The sequence below is a fragment of the Pipistrellus kuhlii genome, unplaced genomic scaffold (genome assembly GCF_014108245.1).
Source record: "Pipistrellus kuhlii isolate mPipKuh1 unplaced genomic scaffold, mPipKuh1.p scaffold_m20_p_12, whole genome shotgun sequence".
In the NCBI taxonomy this organism is placed as follows: Eukaryota; Metazoa; Chordata; class Mammalia; order Chiroptera; family Vespertilionidae; genus Pipistrellus; species Pipistrellus kuhlii.
In genome coordinates this window covers 47,580,123-47,604,485 of record NW_023425427.1, presented here as the reverse complement: position 1 = coordinate 47,604,485, position 24,363 = coordinate 47,580,123, and the positions used below count along the sequence as shown (strand labels likewise).

The window sequence follows — 24,363 nt, the reverse complement described above, 5'->3', positions numbered from 1 at the left end:
CATTTATTTAGTAGTATGTTGTTTAGCCTCCATGTGTTTGTGGGTCCTCCCCCCTCTAATTTTCTTCTTGTTACTGATTCCTAATTTCATACTGTTTCGATCAGAGAAGATGCTTGATGGGATTTCTACTTCTTAAATTTATTGAGACTTGGTTTGTGGCCTATTCTAGAAAGTGTTCCACTGCACTTGAAAAGAATGTATATTCTGCTATTTTTGAATGAAATGTCCTATAAATATCTATTAAGTTAATCCATTCTAATGTTTTATTCAGATCACTTTCCTTGTGGATTTTTGTCTGGGTTATCTACCCATTGATGTGAGGTGCTATTATTGTATTACTGTGGATCTCTCCCTTTATGTCTGACAATATGTGCATTATATATTTAGATACACCTACATGGGTGTGTAGATGTTTGAGTTATGTTCTCTTGTTGGATTGATCCATTTATCATTATAAAATGTTCTTTGTCCCTTATTATAGCCTTTGAGTCTATTTTATCTGACATAAATATTGCTACCCCAGCTCTTAAAATTTCCATTTGTATGAAATATCATTTTCCATTTCTTTAATCTCTGTGTGTCTTTTGATCTGAAGTATGGAAGCATATGTGTAGGTCTTATTTTATCTATTCAGCTACCTAATGTCTTTTGACTAAAGCATTTAGTCAATTTACATTTAAAGTAATTATTGACAGGTATGTAATTATTGCATTTTATTAAATTTTTGATTGTTTTTTGTGGTTCTTCCCCTCCTGCTCTCTTCTTTTATGTATTTATGACTTTGCATAGTATTTGTTTGGATTCTTTTCTATTTGTTGTATATCTCATAGATTTTTGGTTTATAGTTACCATGTGCTTCATATAGAACAGGATGCTTTAAGCTGATGGTTGCTTTTAGAACACATTCTAAATAACATTTTTTCCCCTGATACTTCATTTGTTTTGTCATTTACCTCTTTTATATGTGTTTCTGTGTATCCCTTAATTTATTATTGTATTCATGCATATTATTCCTACTTTTGCCTTTAATCTTCATACTAGCTTTATAATAGGTTGATCCACTACCTTTACTAAGTATTTGTCTTTGTGAGATATTTTTTTTTCATGTATTTTCTTTTTAGTTTTGACCTTTTCTATTTAAATAAGTTCCTTTAATATTTCTTATAATATTGGTTTAGTAGTGATGAAATCCTTTAGCTTTTGTTTGTCTGGGAAATGTTCTCTCTCTTTCAATTCTAAATTATAACCTTGCTGAGTAATCTTGGTTGTAAATTGTCCTCTCTCACTTTGAATGTTTTATGCTATTTCCTTCAGGCCTGAAAAGTCTATTGAAAAATCTTCTAGTTTTCCTGTGGGAGCTCTTGGTACTGTTAAAATTCTATCTTTAACCTTTGGCATCTTGTTAATTTTTATTGATTTCAGAGAGGGACAGGGAGAGAGAGAAACATCGGGGATCAGCTGCCTCCTGCATGTCCCCTACTAAGTATCAAACCTGCAACCTGGGCATGTGCCCTTTGACTGGAGTCGAACTCAGGACCCTTCAGGCTGACTTTCCAGCCACTGAATCAAATCAGCTAGGGCTAACCTTTGGCATTTTAATCATGATTTATCTTGGTGTCAGCCTCTTTGATTTCATCTTGCTTGTGACTTTTTGTGCTTCCTGTGCTTCCTGGACTGTGTATATTTCCTTCACCAGATGAATGAAATTTTTTACCATTTCTTCAAGTAGGTTTTCAATCCCCATGTCTCTCCCTTCTCCTTCTGAGAACCTTATGATGTGAATGTTGTGCTCTATGCTGTCCCAGAAGTCACTTAAACTATCCTCATTTTCTAAAATTTTTTAGATCTTCTGATTGGGTATTTCTACTAACTTGTCTTTCAGGTAGCTCAGATCCTCTGCTTCATCTAATCTGATGTTTATTTGTTCTAGTCTAGTTTTCATTTCACTTATTACTTTCTTCAGCTCTAAATGATACTTTAAAAACATTTTTTTAAATCTTTTTGTTGAAATTCTCTTGATCTGGTATATGGCTCATCTCCATTTAATTTAGTACCATTACTGGAGTTTTCTTCAGTTTTTCCAGTTAAGTTTCTCTGTCTCCTCATTTTGGCTGACACTTTCGTTTTTATTCTTAATTAATTGGAGTTACATTGATTAATAACTTCATATAGATTTTGGGTGTACAACTTTATAATGACATCTGTATACTCTATTGTGTGCTCACCACCCCCAAGTTTAGCCTCTTTCCATTACCATATATTTGACCCAATTTACTCACTTTGTCATCCCTCCTCCCCCACTTCTGGTAACTACCATTCTGTTATCTGTATCTATGAGTATGGCTTTTTTTATATCTTACAAATGAGTAAATCATGTTTCCTGTCATTTTTATGACTGAGTTTTTCACTTAGCATAATATTCTCAAGATCCATCATTGTCACAAATGGTAGTATTTCACTTTCTATGAATGAATACTATTCCATTGTATAAATGTACCATATCTTCTTTAAAAATATTTTGATTTTTTACAGAAAGGAAGGGAAAGGGATAGAGAGTTAGAAATATCGAAGAGTAATATTGATCAGCTGCCTCCTGCACACCCCACGCTGGGGATGTGCTTGCAACCAAGGTACATGCCCTTGACCGGAATCGAACCCAGGACCTTTCAGTCCGCAGGCCGACACTCTAGCTATTGAGCCAAACCGGTTTCAGCTGAATCATATCTTCTTTATCTAATTATTCATTGAAGGACACTTAGGTTGTTTACCTGTCTTGACTATTGTGAATAATGCTGCAATGAATGTAGGGGTACATTCATTAACAAGATGCCAAAGGTTAAAGACAGGTTATAAATATTTTCAAAAATTTCAGGTAGCTTCCCAGAAGAGGGATTGATATGGTAGCTATAAATTTCTTTTAGGAACCATCATATTGTTTTCTATAGTGGCTGTACCAATTTACATTCCCACCAGCAGTATATAAATTTTCCTTTCTCCATCTCTAACACTTGTTATTTCTAACAGGTATGAGGGGGCATCTCATTGGAGTTTTGACTTTCATTTCCTTTATAACTAGTGATATGGAGCATCACTAGCGAATAGATTTTTAAATTTCTCCTTCTGATTGTTATTAATGCATAGAAACAAATTTATGTACATTAATTTTGTGTCCTGCTACTTCATTCTATTTTTCAATGGATTCTTTAGGGTTTTCTATACAGTATCATGTCATCTGTAAGTAATTTTCTTTCTTTCCAACTTGGAGGCCTTTTATTTCCTTTTCTTGTCAGATTGCTAGGACTTCCCATACTATATTGAATAACAGTGGTGAGAGTGGGCACCCTTGTCTTTTATTCTGATCCTAGATTTTTCAGTCATTTATGATAGCTATGGCCTTGTCCTGTATAGCCTTTCTATACCCACTTTGACAAAATCCAACGTCCATTTATTGACAATCATATGACTTATCTTTAGTTTTATTAAACCTTTCACTCCTGGTATAAACCCCACTTGATCATGGTGTATAATCTTTTTATTATTATTGAATTTGGTTTGCTAATATTTTGAGAATTTTTGTATGCATTTCATCAGGGATATTGGTCTGTAATGTTTTTTTGTCTGGTTTTAATAAATGCTGGTTTTATAGAATGATTTTGGAAGCACAACCATATGTGCTAGTGCTGCAATGCCTGCTAGTTCTGAACATTCTCCAGGCAGGGCAGCCCTGCCTGCAGGCTCTGTAATGCTTGGCTAGCTCTACTTTCTCTGGGCTACACATGTATATGAGGCTCCCAAACACAGTGGTTGCATGTAGCAGTGCCCAGCAGTATTTACCAGATTTGCCCTGCACACGGCACCCTTCTATTCCTGCTGGAGCTAGCTCGAAAGGGATGTCTGGGATTGCTAAAGCAGCCCAGGACTCCCACCCACTGTCCAAGTGCAGGGAAACAAACTGGTGCTCACTGGTTCCTCCTACCTTCTCTCTGTGGTCTCTCTCTCACTTGGTCTGCAGAAGTTGTGCCATTGGCCCTCAGCTGACTCTCAGGGGAAACTGTTCTAAATGGGAGCGGGTGAGCTTAGCCTCTTATGAGGCCATCTTGGACCTGCTTCTGAAACCAGTTACTTTATTGCAGAACTTTCTAGAATCTCTACTATACTAACGTGTGTTGCGAAACTCAACGAGGAAAACATATGCAGCAGTTTTTGTCTGTTCATTTTGTCCCCTATTTGTGGCTAAAGGGACAGGTATTTTGAGAGAACTTTGTAAACAATCTCTATTCAATATATGATGGACAAAAATTCAACAAGTCACACTGCTGTCATGGCCTTGCCAGTTTAATCATTCAGTGTATTTGAACATCAAACTGTAGCTTTAGCTATAACATTCAGCAGTCATCACATTCAAAATATCCTTTCATGTGCAGACACATCTACCTGTACATGCATATTTCTAAAGCAAGCTAAGCAGAGAAACCTCCACGATGCCCTCTTTTTTCTTTAAACAGCATTTGCCGTCTACCAGTCGCTGCCTTATTTTGAGTCATTCGGCACTTACTCCACAAAGCTGCCCTTTGACCTATCCATCTACTTCCCCTATGTGCTGAAAATATACCTCATGATGCTCTTTATAGGTAAGTGGCGTTTGTTTTGTGCTGCCATCACCCTCAACAGAAAGGTCTACACACATGGGAAAGAGCTGAGAGGAAGCCTGACACAATGAGTTAGACCTTGTTAGTAAAGCACCTACAAAATTATACTAATTTTTTTTTCAAGATCAAACGAACCAGAACAGTTTTACTAGCAGAAAATGAAACTACATTAGATATGAAATATAGAAGTAAAAAATAAGCAGTCCTATTTCTGATTTTTCCATTTATTTAGTTATCTGTTCGTTTCTTTCCTAGCAAGTAAGAAAAATGTATACAACAAAAACTTGGTCAATTTCCCAGGAAATGGGGAAAAAGACTTCCATTATTAAATTTTAGCTTCCCCAGCTCTAACCATCACAAATCCCCAAGAACAGTGATTATTGCTACAAGGTAACAACTGTCAAGTATATATGAGCCACACACAAGAGAGAAGACAAATGTGAACCATTAGGAGAGGTGGAGAGAGCTTCCCTTGAAGAAAGGGAAAAAGGAATTCTTTCAATAAAAAATCGGAGAGATGGAAGGGGTTTGCTTTCCTTTCCTTCTGAGAATCTCTCCTGACAGCGGTCTGAGCCCCGGCCTCCAGGCAGCGCTCTACCTGTATTTTAAAACTATGGTTTGTGCCAAAGAAATGACTAATCAGTCTTCTTACTTTTACCATTTCCTTCTTCACGATAGGCATGTATTTTATCTACAGCCATCTTTACTCAGAAAGAAGAGACTTCCTCAGAGTCTTTCCCATTAAAAAGAAGAACCTGTGAGCAGCATGCTGCTGTGACGTAAGGACAAAGGCCGAGGACTCCGCTGCAGACACACCGCAGGAAGCGGGGAAGACGGAGTGTGAGACAGAAACCCATCACGTGACCTCCTCCCGGCAGCCTGTGGTTCTCTCACGTCATGTTTTCAAACAGACTCTGAACAACCTGCTTCTCCAAAGCTGTGGATTTAGACAAGTTTATATTGTCTGAAGCCTGATACTTTCCTGTAAGGGTAATGAGAAATAGATTCAACTAACGTGAGATGTAGTTTTAACAACTTTGGTTTCTTTTCACTTCAGAATTCCCCGGTAGCAGCAAGTCTGCAGGAGGGAGCGCTGTGAGGGATGGTCTGCAGGGTCCACAGTCACAGTTTGTACACGTCACTGTTCCCAGAGGTAACACTGGTCAGAAACACTTAGAAAAGGAAAATAACTCCCCACATTCCTTACATTGAGATAAAAGCTAAGAAAATTAAGAACCAGTCATGTTTCAAATCATGTATTATTGAACTACTATTAATTACTCTAATGTTATAAGTCATCACTTACTAGTATAGTTTTGAAAATTGATCCTTTCTTTGAAGATTTATAATATATATGAATAACTGATTAATGGAATAATTTCTGAATCACTGGTATATTATTCACTTTTCTTGAAATAATTATAGAATCGTATTGTCCAGCAACTATATAAAAAGGGTACTAAATATTTTGTTACATAAAAACCAGGTAGTAAAAATGTAATTAAAAAAATTAATTTTACACCATAAATAAATCAAAGAAACTATAAATTTAATGTCATATTTAGAATTTTAAGTATTAAGATTACCCTTTTTAAAAAGCAACATTTTGCTTTTAAAGGTGCTTATTTTACTTCTAAATTAAAAAAAAGTTACTGTGCAAATACTCCCTTAGTGTGCAACTGGAGGTGACTTAGTCTAGCTCCCTCCCAATAAAAATGGCCACATACATTGCTGAAATATTCATCTAGAATCACTAAAACAAGAACTAGAGAAACTATATATAACTTTAATTTTTTAAAAGCAAATTACCTGAAGAACCTTCCTACTTCTTAAAATATTAGACCAAAAAGAAACAGAAGTAAAATTATAATTATGGTAATTTTGAAACAGAATAAGGATTGACAATTTGAGATATGTGCAGCAATTGTAACAAAAAATTCTGTAATTTTCTATGGTGACATTGTCACAAATGTTAGTATTATTGTGGTTGCTTATATTATACTGAATTTCACTAGAGATTAGTGGAAGAAGAAAGCATCCTTAAATTCATGTTCCCCAGGTTAAGAAACCAAGAGCGTAACCATCTAATTAATTGGCTGTTACCAAGATTGAGAAATTTATTTCTTTGGCTATTTTAACTCTGTGTCCATCAAATCTCTATTGTATTTTGTTCAGTGTGGTGAAAGCGCTTCTCTAATATAAGAACCATTAGATATTTTCAAAGCATAAGATATAACTTCTAAATGAACTTTCTTTGAGTAATATACTTGGCATTTGAAACTCCAAAGTTCTAAACAACAGTGTCTAATATCAGAGTCCTGAGCTTTTCCTTTATCAAAGTAGTTGTATACAGAACAAAGAACACTTCTTCCCAATATCTTCGTTCAGTTTTATTTTACTATAGTATGCTTGTCAAAAAGCACTGCTATTCTGGTCTTAGCTTTTGATTCAATAAACAGGTCACCTTAGTAGAGTGAGTCGGCTGTGTACACATGCCTATGTACACTCAAGAAACATATTGTGCCAACAATGTACCAATCATAGGTCAACACGATAAAATCTTTTCCAAGTTTGTATTAAAGAAGGTACCACAGCTCACTAAGGTACCACAGCTCACTAAAGTCCCTAAGAAAGTTGGTAATTTCTGTTTTACTATATCATACTCTGCCTCTGAAGAGCAAATTGTCACACAAAAGAATCTGTTTCTGAAGTAGCTAGAACATCAAGTTTAAATGTTTCTCTGAAAAAACGTGCACTTAAAATTTACGCGCAAAGACCACAGTTACATTTTATTTCATTGTGCTAAAGTATTGAAGTGATTTAAATAAAAATGACCTTTCCTTTCCCATTTTCCTCTCATTTATTTTTGCTTTGAAACATTATTTTGGTTTTCGGTCACTTTACTTTCTTCTTCTGGACCTGAGGGATATGCTAATTTTGACTTGGCACTTTTCTCTAGGTCATTTATTCGAAGTAATTCAGGGAGCAATGGTCACAGTTAACCAGATTTGGAATGCAGATTCCTGGGCTCCCACTAAAGATATGCGGAATCAGAGCCATTGGGAATGGCCCAGGAACATGCATTTTGACAGACCCCATCACACGCTGCTGTTTGAGAACCACTACTTTTGAGTCTAATGTATTTAGCTTTGGACAGAAAACTGCTAATAACTATTTAAATAGCTATTAGCATGTTGACTTTTATTTAAAGTCAACATACAATGTTCTGTTTTTAAAACTGAGATGACATTCATTTTTGTTAATCCCCACCTGAGGATATTTTTTTCAGAGTGGAAGGAAGGTGAGGAGGAGGGGGAGAGACAGACTGGTTGCCTCCCACACACTCCTCGGCCAGGGGCAGGGAGCGAACCGGCAAACCAGGTATGTGCCCTTGACCAGGAACTGAACTAGACCCTTCACTGTACTCTAACCGCTTAGCAACGCCAACTCAGGCTAACATTCATTTTTGTTCTTATGCTTATCTAGTTTTTAAACATATTAAATAAGAATTATTAAAAGGGTAGCTGGCATTTTATTTTTATTTTTAATATATTTTATTGATTTTTTTACAGAGAGGGATAGAGAGCTAGAAATGTCGATGAGAGAGAAACATCTATCAGCTGCCTCCTGCACACCCCCTACCGGGGATGTGCCCGCAACCAGTGTACATGCCCTTGACCGGAAATCGAACCCAGGACCCTTCAGTCCACAGACCGAGGTTCCACCACTGAGCCAAACCGGTTTCGGCAAGTAGCTGGCATTTTAAATATGACAAGATTAGTCAATTCTATATGAAAATCAATTCATAAAAAATATCCCTTAATTCACGAGATACACACAGGTGCCCATTGTGTACTCACATTGTGGTATTCAGCTGGCCTGTGGGGTCCTGGGAGGGAGATGCAGTCCGGAGTTGGACTGGCCTGGATTTGAAATCCTGCTCCAACATTTAGTACCTTCAGGCCTGCACTGAAGCATCACAACTGCTATTTGTTTTCAGTGAAACATGTAAAAGGGGCAGCAATTTATAAAACACATTTTTGTATTCTTTCTTTTAACCCCCTACCAATGCTTCGTGAAGTTGGTTTTATTTCCTGGATTAAAGGAAAAACCTAAGTCAGGGAGCCATCACTGCCATTTTCATATTCATTCATTTAGCTGGATGTCCCTTCACCAGTTCCCTCAGTTTGAAAAGTACTGAATGACTTTCTAAACTGCAATTAAGAAGTGCTGTTTGTGAAGATTAATCCATTACATGCCAACTTAAGCACTTAACGATACGTCACACATTTAAAAAGAACTTCCAGATTCTGAATAAAGTATTTCCTTCCAGGAAATATAAGAACATATTACCTTGTCCTAGGCCAGGGCAACGATGATACATTTACACGTGAAGGTGATGCTGTGGGGGTTTCCACGCGGGAGTTGAGGGATGTGAACCGTCCCATCTGCGTTCAGTCCCGTGGTTCCAGGTGGAATGCCTGCAGCTAAGAATTGGCTGGTTTCGCCATGCTGGTGGGGCTCAGTGACTGGGCGTCGACCTATGAACCAGGAGGTCACTGGTTTGATTCCCTGGTTCAATTCCCGGTCAGGGCACATGCTTGGGTTGTGGGCTTGATCCCAAGTAGGAGGCATGTAGGAGACAGCCAATGAATGATTCTCATAATTGATGTTTTTATCTCTCTCTCCCTTTCCTTTCCTCTCTGGATTCAATATTTATAAACACACATGGATTCAATATTTATAAACACACATATACACATACACACATGCGTGTAAAAAGAATAGGCTGGTTTGTGTCAGAGATACAAACTGATCAGAGATGAGGCCTACAACTCGAGCTTTAAAGAAGGCCCGTCCTCTTAACCAAATGTTCTGATTTCTCTTCTAAAACAGCAATTTACCAAAAACCTAAAACTACTTACTTTCAAAGCAACTAAGTTATTTCAAGATACTAGTTGAGCCCTTAACAAAGTCTTATTCTTCATACAATTAACCTGAGAAAAGTTAACCCTGGCAATTAACTTTAAAAAAAAAAAAAAAAGAGGTTAGTCACAGCCTATTAGTTACCATGGAGCATTACATTACGAATAAACACAAAGAGTTCAGGCACGTACATGAATCCCGACATCTGCTCCTAGCAAGAACCAGAACAAGAACCAGGGTGGTGGGTATTTCTGAGACACCTGGCTTTAACCCCACACGTTAATTTGTTAATCCATCCCAGCATACTATTGGTCTTGGCAATTTATTATTTCAAAAACTAACAGAAGATGGTCTGCAAAGAAACTTCCTTTTGAATATAGTTTGTACAACTTCTGGTCTAAAAAAGCAGACTTGTGGTTTCTAGAGAACCAAGTGAAGTTTCCCAAGAGGATAATTTAATTCTTACCTGGGGTCCTGCCTGCGGGGAATCCAGTCACCTATTCCGGTGACCTATGTTAGAAGGCTGAGATTTTAGAACTTTTAAGATTTTCAAACTAACAATCTTCCATTTTGGATTCTTTAGAGCACATGTGTCAAACACAAGGCCCGCGGGCCAAATCCTTGATAGCCTGTGAGTTGGTTAACAGCACTGTTAAGGAAAAGATTGTTCCACTCATTTTAAATTCACATTTCTGGTTAACATTGTCAGTTTATGACTGTTCAGTAAACCATTCGGCCCGCGATTTAGGCTGGATTTTAGATTTTGGCCCCTTCTCTGATTGAGTTCGACACCCCTACTTTAGAGGTTCCCATGCATAGGAAAACCCCATACATTTTATGCTCCAGGCTGCTGGAGACAAAATAGGGAGCCAGGGAAGAGAGGACTAAGGTCTATCTTCCTTCCCCCTTCGCATTCGTCTGTTTTCTGGTCAAAGCCAGGAGCAGAGACAACGTTTGAATGGGAGGAGACGGGGCTGTAGCAAAAACAAAGTCGGGGTTAGAAGTCTGGGCTGGCTCTTCACCCTTTTCCTGGGCAGCAGTGCGCGCTCTCAGGGAAATGCAGAGCAGCTCTTCAGAGTGTGACACGGAGACAGCTCTGTGTGTGAAACCTGCACTCTGCTCTTCACCACCACCCAGGGGAGCGGCCTGCTCCGGGACCTCAGGCCCTTCCATCCACGAAGGATCTGTCCCTTTGCGCCGCAGCTCCTAGTCCTCCCAACCCCAGAGACTCCCTCACGGAGGCAGGCTTGCTGCTCTGATCTGATCACAGAAATCTGTGGTAATCATAGGACGCCATAGGTTTACTAACGCACATTAACCCATAAGCACATGAATACAACGTGCAATCCTTGGTGGGAATTTTCATCGTAAAGTGAGTGTTGACGAGCCTGAGGCAGTGAAAAGAGCACTGGACCTGGGGCTCTAGGAGCTTGGTCAGAGGCGTAGCTTTGCCCTTACTGGAAGTGCCTTCTCCATTTAAAATTGGGAGATAAGCCGAAACTGGTTTGGCTCAATGGATAGAGCGTCGGCTTGGGGACTGAAGGGACCTGGGTTCGATTCCGGTCAAGGCCATGTACCTTGGTTGTGGGCATATCCCCAGTAGGGGGTGTGCAAGAGGCAGCTGATTGATGACTCTCTCTCATCGATGTTTCTAACTCTCTATCTCTCTCCCTTCCTCTCTGTACAAAATCAATAAAATATATTTAAAATAAAATAAAATAAAAATGGAAAATAAGACCTAGTCACAGTAAGAGTTAAATGAGATCATCCAAGTGAAAGCTCTAGCGCACTAACAGTCTGGCATCTAACAATAAATATTAGATAAATAATTTAAGAAAATGTACGTGGGTGGGAAAAAGAGGGAGGCTGGCTTCTAACATAGATATTCAACCTCTCTTCCTCCTTCAAATCCATTTCCCACTAGCCCTGCCTCTAAAGATTATGAAATATGGGCAACGCAGGTCCATACTACCTGAGAGCTGGCCTTCCCTTCCCTTTTCCTCTGTAGGTGTCTTGGCACCCTGTGGAGTTCAGCCAAGGAAAGAACTGTGCCCTGGTGACAGAGTGTAAGTCACACAGTGAAACACAAACCCAGCTATTGGAAAAACAACCAGCAGATCTATTCTAACCCAAGTGCAGGTAGGTTCACTTGGGGACACCATCCAGGTAAGGTCACAGGGGAACCCTGAGCGTTCCCAGGTGCTTGGAAAGCAGCAGGCACTGCGCTATAGTGTGACAGACACAAAACACCATTATCCCAAACGTTTCTCCCCAGCGACCCACAGGTGTACTCCTCAGCATGCTTATATGGCTGGCTAAAGGCAACCCTGATTTAATAACTGCATGGAGGAAAATGGCAAATATCAACATTAAAATGCTGGCTGAGCCGAAACCAATTTGGCTCAGTGGATAGAGCATCAGCCTGTGGACTGAAAGGTCCCAGGTTTGATTCCGGTCAAGGGCATGTATAATACCTTGGTTGCGGGCACATCCCCAGTAGGGAGTGTGCATGAGGCCGTTGATCGATGTTTCTCTCATCGATGTTTCTAACTATCTCTATCTCTCTCTGTAAAAAATCAATAAAATATATTTAAAAAAATAAAATACTGACTGATTCTCAAGCCCTTAAGTAAAATGCAACTCTTGAGGACATGGTCACATACCTTCATTTACTTGTCATGAGGCCACTAGATGTCCTGATTAAGAAAGGGATGTGTACTTATAAAACAGACTCACCTTTCAAGGAGTATTTGTCATTTTTTGCTTGCCGAGCATCCCAATTCAGGTGGACCAGGCCTGGTCAGGTAGAGGACCCCACTTCCCGGGAACTCACCTGGACTTGAGATGAGTCAGAGTCCTCCCCACATGGCCGCTGCCATGCCTGTGAGCAAAGATACCTTTCCTTCCATGGAGGCTGCTGGCAGCCGTCTTGACAACTATGCAGAGTGAGCCTGAGAGGGACAGAGCCCGGTGCCCTGTCTGCTCACTGGGTGCACTGTGCCTGAGCAGATGTATCTTTAACTTCTGGCCTGTGAGCTAATTATATTCTCCTTTCAGCTGAAGCCATTTTGAATTGGGCAGCTTTCCCTTGCTTTCAAAAGCCCCAAGCACAACAAAATCCTAGCTGCCACTGATCAATCTGATTTAGCTCATGGTTAACACCATGATTATTCCAGTGTGTCTAGCAGTTCCAAGAGAGTGCTTCGTCAACAAGGATAAGAAAAGATGTCTAACTTACGAAGCCAATGGGTGTCCTCCAGAGGCTTCATGGGAAATAGATGAATAATATTTAGTGTTTAAAAGGTAAAAACAAAACCAAAGACCATCTGAACCTATCATAAAGTTAGGTTCAGGGGCTCAGTGGAGCAAGCATACCTGTACTGAAACTATTTGAACAGGCACCCACGAGTCCATAGCTTATCTAATCGTGTCAGGGGTCCCTCAGGGATCAACTTACTAGTTACACAGGGAAGTTCTGTGTCATGCCTCCGGCACCGCCAGGGTTTGGTTTGGTTAGCAGAACCTAGCCTATGCCTGAAAACAAATAAAGTCACATGCACAAAATTCATGGGATTATTTTACTAGAATCTGGGGGAGAGGAAATGATATAGTCAAAGTTGCACAAAGAAAATCTTCAGATTGACCTCGAGCCAAATGAAAGGGAGTTCAGGTTCTCATTTCCTTCTCCTTTCCTGGCACTCAGGGTTCAAACTGCCACGGATGTGGCCACCCTCTCATGACTGTGAGATGCATCCCAGACACAAATTCTGAGAGATTCCTTCCATTCGTGTGGTTTTCCTCTTCTGGCTGAGAATGTGGCTGACTACGGCCAAACTGTTCACCAACCGTACGCTCTGGTCCATACTGCTTTCTTCTTAAACTCCGGGAGAACTCGTAAGGACAGCAGGGTGGCTAAGAGGACAGAAAGCAAAGTGCGCTGTTGCATTTGGTGGAGCTGCATTTGCAAAGGTCATCAAAAGAGCATCAGGACGGAACCTGGCTAATCCTCAAGACCAAGAATGACCACCAAGCCATAGACAATGTTTTAATGGCAGAAAAACAATAATAAAGTTTGGGGGAATTTTTTTTTTTTGTATCAGTTCAGGAGAAATTCTGCAGAATTAAAATAAAAAAACTGACTTCAGGGATGCTGGTAATATTCTTTTTTCTTAATCAGGGTGCTTATTAAATAAGTGTGTCCCCTTTATAAACATTTACTTATGACTTATTTTTCTACATGAATATTATTTTTTTCCACTAGGTATTTAACTAAAAGGTAAAAACAGAACAACAACAACAACAAAAAAACCCCACAAAAAACAACAACAAAAAAACAAAGACCATCTGACCCTATCATAAAGTTAGGCTTAGGGGCTCAGTGGAGCAAGCATACCTGTACTGAAACTATTTGAACAGGCACCCACAAGTCCACAGCCTTTCTTATCTGTCAGGGGTCCCCCAGGGATCAATTTAAAATAGGGAAGTTCTGTGTAATGCCTCTTGGTAACTTATCATATATATTATTTTGGAATACTAATAGAAATATACTGAGCTATTATTTAAAATAGTGTGAAGGAAGGGAGGGAAGCCAGAGTTACACGATTATTGTGTGTGACTCTAATAAAGTCCTTGAACAGATAATAGAGTTAAACATTTACTTTCTTGATCTAAATTACTCCTCCTCATCAGTATCAGTTGTTATCTTTATAACCTAAGAGTATATATTGGCAGTAACCAATGGTATTATGTGCCCCCGGCCATTACAAATGAGTCCGGACTCCCCCATGCAAACAAATGGAGGACATCCCAGCAGCAAATCTCTAGGGATGGCTCTAGTGCCGTGGTCGGCAAACTGCGGCTCGGCGAGCCACATGCGGCTCTTTGGCCCCTCGAGTGTGGCTCTTCCACAAAATATTATACTACGGCCTGGGCGAGTCTATTTTGAAGAAGTGGAATAAGAAGAATAAGTTTTAAAAATTTGGCTCTCAAAAGAAATGTCTATCGTTGTATTGTTGATATTTGGCTCTGTTGACTAATGAGTTTGCTGACCACTGCCTAGTGGAACTATTTCAGGCCCCAGCCCTATTCTCAGTGAAGTCCTGTGACTGATCAGAATCACCTTCACAGACATGTCCTCCAACCTCTTTGTGGGTGGGGAGAAGAATCAGACAAAATACATTAGGAAATTCTCACTTGTTTGGCAAATAATAAATTACACCATGCTTAAAGTAAAACATGGTCAGACTATGGCTCTACCCAAGAGACAGGCCTGATAGGTTATCAAAAGGTAGGCCAACACGCAACCTTCCCAGCTGAGCCGTTTCAGAGCAGTATGTTACAGCATGTCCAGGTATCCATAGCAACTATTACCCACCCACCCACAGAGCCAGCCCTGAAAGACTTCTCATATTTGAGTAAAAAAATCTATATAATTTTCACAGAAATACCTTCTATGTCTGTTGTCCCAACAGTCATAGTTTAACAAATCAATAGAGAGAATACTATAAAAAAAAAATCACACAAAAAACATATAAATACCTGGGAAATGTCCAACTCCCTTGGCAAAATACCAGGCAGCCATTAAAAATACCAGGATGAAGCCAGTGTAAGAAAAGGTTAAATGCTTTAAAAAATAATTTTAAAATATAAGAGGAAGTATTCAAAGTGTGTATTTTCTCAATTATTTATAATTTTAAACACATTAAAACAACATGCACAGAGGGAGCAAAAATTCAGGAAAAATGTCAAAATTATCATTGGCCAATGGGATTCTGGATTCCTCTTTGCTTTTAATGAATTTTCTAAGTTTTGGTTAAGTTGCATTTTACAATTATAATAAAACATTTTAAAACCCATTTAAAGAAAACTAAATGCACTGGAACTTTTTAAGATCCACTTTCCAATTCCAAAGGCCACGAGGGTGGCAGCTCCGAGTTTCTCCTTCAGCTGAACCAGGACAACACCTGCTCAGATGCTGTTTTGAGCGCAGACAACACGGGGAGATTTTCCCTATCGTGTGCAGAAAGCACAGAATTCCTACCTTTTAAAAGACCCCTGGATTCCGCAGAGAGGCCTTCCTTAGGACTCTCCATGAGGTTGAAGAGCCAATCAATGAACTAGAAAGAAAATGAAGAACAACAGTACCAGTCAGAGACCAGTCAGCCCTCAGGCCTGCGGACCTGCGGACCAGAGCCATAGTCCCCGGGGAGCACCTGACTGGGCTGGGGAGGCCCTGCAGAAAGGGACCAGGCGCAAGATGTGAAAGGCAGACACAGCTCCCATTTAGTCAGGAGACCCACCAAGTCAAACCTCTTTTCCTCGCTGAATACCGGAGACCTGGTATAGGTTTTAAGAGTGAGGGACACAGGGGCTCCGAGGGACTCCTGTGTGCCTTGGAGAAACTTTTCTCTCTCATTATTCTGAGAGGTCCATATTGGTCAAAAACCTTGCCCAACTCCACTGTCATTGAATAGCAGTGTCAAGATCTGAACTTAAATATACCTAGCTTCAAAGCTTCACACTCGCTGTGGCCAGTGTGGCTCAGTTGGCTGAGTGTCATCCCATGCACCAAGAGGTCGCAGGTTCGATTCCCAGTCAGGACACATGCCCTATTTTGGCTTGATTCCCAGTAGAAGGGTTGGGGGCGGGGGGTTTGGGAGGCAGCTGATCAATGTTTCCCCCTCTCTCTCTCTCTCTCTCTCTCTCTCTCTCCCCCCTCCCTCCCTCCCTCCCTCCTCTCCCCTCTCCCTCTCCCTCTCCCTCTTTCTCTAAAAAAAAAAAAAAAAAAAAAAAAAAAAAAAAAAAAAAAAAAAAAGCCTTATACTATATCTTTGCATCATGCTGCTTGCTACCTGGGTCTATGTACATCCAAGCCTAAGCTCCTAGTCTGGGCATTAAACAAGGAAACTCAGCAGATGTAAGCCACTGTTTCTAAAATAAAATATGTTTCTGTAGATAAGAACAGTTCATGCCCAAATGAATATAAAACAGCAAGTTGACATGCAAAATAAAAAAAAGCGTAACAATTGGTTAGGTAGAGCCAAGTGTGTTAACTGCACATAGATCCTGCAAATGAGGTAGAAACTCATAGTCTTTACGACTTTGGACTGATTTCCTACGGTACAGACAAAATTGTTTTCGAATTGGATATAGGGCAATTTCATCGATTCCTGAATGTTGCCAATCTTGACTCATTTGAACTTTGGACATAGAAGCTGGATTAAAGAAAGAGTAACATATAATAATAAAGAAAACATTCCTAATTCCTTGCTCTAATTAAAAGCTTTTTTTCTTCGTTTATTTTTTCTCAACTTTGTTTTAAAATATCCTACCGGTAAAGTAAATAAGTCAAACTCTATAAACACACAACAGATGCAGATGTCTGCATTGTAGTTCAAAGCAAGCCTGGTGTCCTAGGCCAGAAAGAACACGAGGTAATACCACATTTAAACTGATTTTTGTTTCTGATGTCACAGAAAATACAAAAGTTGGGCCAATACTATTAATGCTTACCAGGTTTAAGAAAACAGAGGAATTTTCATTGAGATGCTCAGGGGAGCTGTGCACAGCTAAACTATGAGTCTGCAGCTCAAAAATACTTTTGAAGATTAGTAGTCAGGCTTTAAGAATAAGCCTCATAAAGTTAGTTTTAAGCTTTCAGCGTAAAAAAAAACAAACCCAATTTTAAATGATTCAGAAAAGAATCCTCCAAAACAACTGTATTAAAATAAAGACAGGTCAAGGCCACATAAGGAGAATTCTGGGAAGCGCAGTATTTCCATCTGCTCAGCAGGACAGCGAGTAAGCTGGTGAATCTTAATATCAAAAGTCTTAATATCAAAAGCGTAAGGGACTTCCTGAGGGCAGGGAGATCACCTTACAGCTCACACATCCCCACAGCCTTCCTGGAAGGTGGCTGCAGGAAGGAATGAGCTGGGCTACGAGATGATGGGTGCTCCACTCTCATGTTTCCTTTCTGATTCCCTGACACCCGCCCCCCAGGTACTGCTGATTCTCCCTCCCTTGTTCATCACTACTCTACACTCCTTTCCGTCTTGCAATCTTGTGCTCTCAGAAGCTTACTCATCATTTCCACACCAGGACCAAGAACCCATGTGTCTTTCTTCGATAAATGAATGCAGGCAGACCCCACCCACCCACCCACCCTGGTTGTGAGCAAGTTGTTCCTGTTGAGGCTCTGCATCTGGCTGGGATTTGGGGCCCAGCACGAAAGCCTGGGGGGTGAGTCCAGTGTTGCTGGGCTCCCACATCACATCTACAGCAGGAACTGTCGAGGAGGAAATGGCCACCTGCCCCGGCAGCAGGCAGCCGCCCTCACCTTCTGGGCCTGCTCCCTCCACGGCTCCTTCTGCAGCAGCAGCGGCATGCTACTGGGAAGGAGAGCGAGGGCCGCCTGCAGAGTGACCCTGTGCATTGGGCTCCTGCCAAGGAAGCTGGATGCTGGCCCAGCCGGGCCCTGTTCTTGATGCCATGGCAACCAACTGGCACTGAGGCCGAGGAGGAGAGGGGCAGCATGGTCGGCCCATGCAACCACCGTTGTTGCAAAGATCAGCAACAAGAAGTCCAGAGCCTATAATGGAAATAAACACAGGGCTAGTCACATGTTTTAACCACTCAAGAGTAACACATGTTCACATACACAGCCCTGCAATGATGCAATGCTCTGTTCCCCTCTCCACAGCCCCTTCTGCCCCAGAAGAGGACTGGACTGAAGAGCAAACTCTGTTTCCAAACTGAATCAAGACACTGTAGGGAAAGCATGTCAAACTCATGGCCCGTGGGCCATGTGCCTCATTTATTTGGCCTGGGTTAGCCTTTGAGTTTGACATGTTTGCTGTAGGGCTTTGGTAGGTTTTTGGGGTCCTCTTTTGGGAATACAGAAGGACCATCAGTTTATTAATGCTCTAACATTTCAGGAGAAACATAATTAAATTGCTAATCATACGGAGCTTTAAATACTCATCTGGTTTGGTGTTTTCTAAGAGATTAAAAATTGATTAAGAGTGCTATGGAAAAGTATATTTAGATTTATTGTTACGTGGCTGAAACTGATTTTAAAAATATTTACATTCTTGTTTTATTTTACCGAGTCTTGTTTTATTTTATCATGCATTTTACCGAGTCTGTTTAGAATCTGTCCCTTTAGATTTTAGACTGTTCTAGACAATTGTAGAAATGGTGGTAACAGGGGCTACCTCTAAGATGTTGAATTACTGTGATTTAAATTACACTTCTTTCTTCTTATCTGTATTTCCCAGGTTTTAAAAGATTTTTCATAAGAAAACAGAAAAGGCGAATAGAAATGCAGGAGATAAAAAAAAAAAAAAAGATGACAGATTATGCTTGTTAGAAAAAGTTCAAAAAGAACTCAATCTCTTAGAATTCCTACTCTACTAAATAAAAATTTAAAACATACGCAACTCCTCAGAAAAGTGGGGCAGAATTTCAAACAACATTCCAGGCTGTGCACATTTTTACTCACAAAAGAAACATGTGAATGAGGAAAAAAACTGTAAACCAAAAAATTTCCTTATTTAGAAAATAAGGAAAGGGAGAAAAGTGCTGTCATTATTTCATTTACTAATGATATATTTTATTGATTTTTTACAGGGAGGAAGGGAGAGGGATAGTTAGAAACATTGATGAGAGAAACAATGATCAGCTAGATGCCTCCTGCACAACTCCCACTGGGGATGTGCCCACAACCAAGGTACATGCCCTTGACTGGAATCGAACCTGGGACCCTTCAGTCCGCAGGCCGACACTCTATCCACTGAGCCAAACCAGTTAGGGCATAATCTTTTTCTTTTTTAATTCACCCAATACCAGTGATTTTTAACCTTTTTTGGGGTCAGAAGTCAATTTGAAGCTGTGCTGAAAATTCCTAATATATGCACACATACCCACAGGTAGTGGTGTGCACACACTCCAGGAATCTCTTCAAACCAGGAGGGTGAAGCCTCTTGGGCCAGCATGGAGGCCGGAGCCCTTGGGGTCAAGTCCAGGTACATAGACCCTAGGTTTGCCCTCCAACTGGTGTCCTTTGTGTGCTGCCTGTCAAGGAACGTATTCTTTTGAAATCTTTTTCAAGGTGTAACCTTACATGTCCACAAGAACCTGGTAAGAACATCCATTTCTTGTGACATCAGAGTTATCACCACTGTTGTTTCCCAAGAATAAAAGGAAGGAGGAAAAGAAAGCCACAGGCAGCAAAATATTCCTCCTTTTGGGAGGGCAAATGTAAGTTTTATGTTTTAAAAAAGCTACAAATTACTCTTCTGAATTGTACCTCATCAAGAGCCATGTTCTGAATAGAGGTTGACTGGTAAGCAATATTTCTGATATAACCCATCAGTTCCAAGAGCCATTCCATTCTCTTCAATACACCTAAAAAGACAAAAACATTTTCTTACCTGACCAGGGTTTTTCCTTTGAAATGCAAAACAGAACAGTAATGACTATCATAGCTCAAGCAGAACTCCTGGTAAGGATGTCATAAAATAGTGTCCGATCTCTCACCATACCCAAGACTTGCCATCCCCGTGAGAATTACTCTATTCACAGCAGATAAATGTATTTCGGTCTTCATTTTCAATGGCTAATTTATTCTTTAAGCCTACCCACTCACTAGTGGTAAAATGCATTTATTGGAGCTCTTTCTCAACATTAAACACAATATGAGAAATCTGGCACACAACTAGCCAGTGATATTGAATGCCAAAATCGCACAGAAACCTACCTAAAGACATAAAAAAGTAAAAACCAGATGTTATGGGTAAATAGAGAATAAACAACACATTGATTTTTTCCTTTTTTATTTTTTAACAATGAGGATTCCCATTATAAAAACTACTTAGAAAGGTTTTCAAAAATTTAGTGAAAAAGAAAAATATAGGGATTAAGATGGAAGGTTAGAACCAAGGGCAATCTCAAATTTATTTCCATTTGCTTAAATTATCTTCATGCTCAATTGGGAACACCTACTGGATTTCCCCCCCTGATAAATACAGTTTTGATTTTGAGTAAAGAAATCTAGTTTCTCATCACAGGTTCATTTTTCATTGGTGAGGTGCAAACACAGATATGAGACAACCATCTCAACTGCCATAGAGGAAGTGGAATCCACATTTCCAATCCAGTTTTAAAAAGAGTATTATAAAGGCGTTTGCCAGTTTCCTCTCAAAACTTTAAAGACACAAGAGATGGGGGATACGGGGCACAGAAGCATAAGCAACTGGCCATGTCTGATCTGCTAAAGCCAGATGCCACTCAGAATGTAGACAGAGAAATCCTAAGCACATGACCAGAGGCGTGGGAGGGGAAACGAAGGAGTTCCCTTTTAGAGGACTCCTAAAGCCTACATGTATTAACAGTTTAAAAGTTGCATCATACAATTCCTTAGCAGAGCTCAGGCCTGGAACTCCTCCTGGCTTGAAGATGCAGTGAGGTCATCCAGATTTTATTCTCTTCACCCCTGAGAAGTTCTTCCTATAGAATAATTATTCAAGTTCATTGTTGCTATTTTTTGGTCTGTTTGTTAAATGACTACCCAAAAGCCATTTTCATGAAAACATCAGGCATAAATCAATGGATATCCCGTCTGACAGAATCTACCTGATAAACTTCTCTATATCCTTTGAGGGCCAAAAACGAAATAAAAAAAAAAAAAACCTCAAAAGAATTCGTTCCCATAGCTAAAGAGTGGATGCTGTGAGCTGTACCAGCCCATTTCCGGCCAACGTGCTCCTCATTCGGGGTGACAAGAAGCACTAAACCAGCGTGCAAGTTGGGGAAACAGTGACAGCTAAAGAGATGGCTCCTTCCTGTCAGGATGCTCACCCCGCCGGCCTCACCTGTGTTGGCATGGCTCACAATCCGCGCATGGTACAAGCTGTGCAGGATCACCCAGGCCAGGGCATCTCTCTCCTGGTGCTGAGCGGCCACACCGAGCATGTCATTCACGCCCATCAGGGGGAGCCGTCCTTGAGAGACCAAGTACAGCCTGACAAAGGAAGCCTTCTCTAGGCTGCTCTGCAAAAAAAAAAAAAAAAAAAAAAAAAAAAAGGCCAGTTGTTAATTAGCTTAACAATAACCCACAGCCATTGGACCAAGTGATGAATAGCAAGAACCTACAATCAAGATTCCTCTACCCAGCAAAGTTATCATTCAGAATTGAAGGGCAGATAAAAAGCTTCACAGATCACAAAAAGCTAAAGGAGTACATCACCACCAAACCAGTATTATATGAAATGCTAATAGAGGAAAAAGAGGAAAAAGAAGAAAAAAGTAAAGATAAAAATTATGATAAACAAATACATATTTATCAACGAGTGAATCTAAAAGTCAAGTGAATTAAAAATCTGAGGAACAGAATAAACTGGTGAATATAATAGAATCAGGGGCATAGAATGGGAGGGAATTGATAATTCTCAGGGGGAAAGGGGTGTTTGTATGGGGGGGTACAGGAAGAGACTGGACAAAAATCATCATATACCTATGGATAAGGACAGGGCGGGGGGGAGGTAAGGGCAGAGGGTCAAGTGGGGACCAGTGGAGGGGAGCTATGGGGGTGGGGGATGGGGAAAGGAGAAACAATTGTAATAATCTGAACACTGAAAATTTATTTTTTTAAAATAAAGCCAGTTGTTCAGTTACTATTAAAGTAGCTATCCTTGTTATGGAACCTCAGTGCATGGGCAGAACAGAAAGGGTGAGGTGAGGTTATTATTCCAAATGCTAAAACTTCATTTCCTGCAGCCTGTGACCCAGTTCCCTGTGCTCCATTTGAACGTATATGCAGGTAGTGCTGTAGTGTCACCTCCTGCTTCTCATAAAAACCATCAATGAGTTTGGGGTCAATCAGTGATGATATTTAATAAGACTACACAAATAATAATGATCACCAACACGGTACTTGCCAAGTGCTAGGCGCCAATTTAAGCATATGACACGTATTCTTTTGACAGTCCACAAAGCATGGTACACAGACCTCTGGGGACCCCAAGACTCTTTTAAGGTGTCTGTGTGGTCAAACTGTATTCATAATAGCATCCAACTGCAGTAATGTTCATTGTATTTTTCATCCCCACTTGAAATTTTTGCAAAAATCTAGTTTCACTTAAAACATTCCTGTAAACCAGTGATTTCAACCTTTTTCTTCTCGTGGCACATATAAACTAGCTACTAAAATTCTGCAGCACACCAACAAATATATATTGCATTTTTTGCCGATCTGACCAAAAAAATAGGTATGATTTTGATTCATTCATACCAGATGGCTGTTGTTGTGTTGGCTGTTGTCATTTTCTATTTGACAATCTAAGGGAAAAGAGGTCAGTACCCCTGACTAAATAGTCAGGTTTTGTATGTTTTAGAAATTCTTGTGGCACACCGGTTCAAAATCACTGTTGTAAACAATAAAGTATTAATTTCATTAAACCTTTGCCCTCTGAGTACACGTCTTTTTAATATTCTGTGGGACAAAGTGGGAAGTTTCCAGAAGGGACTTCTGCTGCATACTGAAGTACAATGGTTATCCCAAGGAAAAACACAACATCGAGACAGGATATCCCGTCTGACAGAATCTACCTGATAAACTGTTTTTCGCTTTCTAGTTTTAATTTTTAATATGGTGAATATTGGCCCCTCTTCCCATGGAACCACCTACGGCTACTCAAACCGAGTCTGTGACAGCCCACCTTTTAAAAGTGAAAGGAGTGAGACCATCAGTTCATGGAAAATACTTGACAGTATTCACTGTCAATAATATAATCGGAACTTTCAATCAAAAATTAGATTTTTGGCTCTAACTGGTTTGGCTCAGTGGATAGAGCATCAGCCTGTGGACTCAAGGGTCCCAAGTTCGATTTCAGTCAAGGGCATGTACCTTGGTTGTGAGCACATCCCCAGCAGGGCGTGTTCAGGAGGCAGCTGATCAATGTTTCCTTCTCATCAATGTCTCTAACTCTCTATCCCTCTCCTTTCCTCTCTGTAAAAAATCAATATAATATATATTTTTTAAAATTAGATTTTTGGAAAATTTGTAACTGCTTATACAAGTTTGGCAGTTTCCCTATACATGAAAGACTGGTGATATTAACCAATACAATGTATGGATATTATGTAGTGAAAATGTACCAACATTTGGAAAATTTTCAAGTGGCCAATGTGTGATATTACAAAATCACGCACCGGGGAGAGACGCAGAGCACAAAACCGATGAATGGCTTTTAACGTAACAGTGTGAAGCTCACTGTGACCAGGTTCCACACTGCAACTAACCTGCAGAAACTACTGCTTTTGTGTTTTGGTGCAAAATCAGAGAGATCCTAATTATCTAAAAAGCATGTTAACACACTCCTCCCCTTCCTCTTACACATCTGTAGGAGGCTGATTTTCTCCACATGCTTCTCCAAAATAACGTCTCAAGAGACGGAAAGGGCGGCCACCACGAGGCCCCCGCTGCCTCTGCCACGGCAGACACGGAGGAGCCTTGCGAGAATGCGAAGCAAAGTCACTCTCCTCAAGAGCTTTTTTTTTATTTTCTGGAAAATATTTTTTTTCTTATTTATGTTAAGATGCAATGGGATTGTTATAAAACTTTAAGCTGTTTTTCGCTTTCTAGTTTTAATTTTTAATATGGTGAATATTGACAGGTGTGACCCATATACTAGTACACAGCAGCTCTTTGGAGTCTTCAGTCATTGTTAAGACAGTAAATGGCCTTGAGACCAAAAGGTTTAAGAAGTCAGCTAACTACTGACTTCTC

The 24,363-nt window shown here is 40.1% G+C and overlaps 2 protein-coding genes across 2 annotated transcripts in view; one reads left to right on the top strand and one right to left on the bottom strand.

Moving 5' to 3' along the window:
* HACD4 (3-hydroxyacyl-CoA dehydratase 4) overlaps nt 1–7,497 on the top strand; it is a 37,809-nt gene extending 30,312 nt beyond the window's left edge. Inside the window, exons 6-7 of the mRNA XM_036434176.2 lie at nt 4,506–4,631; nt 5,328–7,497. Of these exons, the coding sequence (XP_036290069.1) occupies nt 4,506–4,631; nt 5,328–5,410 (209 nt within the window). The 3' untranslated portion in view covers nt 5,411–7,497. The remainder of the gene's footprint in view (nt 1–4,505; nt 4,632–5,327) is intronic.
* A 5,642-nt stretch (nt 7,498–13,139) lies between these two features.
* The window catches only part of FOCAD (focadhesin), a 262,856-nt gene continuing 251,632 nt past the window's right edge, over nt 13,140–24,363 (bottom strand). Inside the window, exons 40-44 of the mRNA XM_036434175.2 lie at nt 21,449–21,626; nt 19,885–19,982; nt 17,914–18,165; nt 15,616–15,691; nt 13,140–13,487 (exon numbers count right to left, since the gene is read on the bottom strand). Coding sequence (XP_036290068.1) covers nt 13,414–13,487; nt 15,616–15,691; nt 17,914–18,165; nt 19,885–19,982; nt 21,449–21,626 — 678 coding nt within the window. The 3' untranslated portion in view covers nt 13,140–13,413. The remainder of the gene's footprint in view (nt 13,488–15,615; nt 15,692–17,913; nt 18,166–19,884; nt 19,983–21,448; nt 21,627–24,363) is intronic.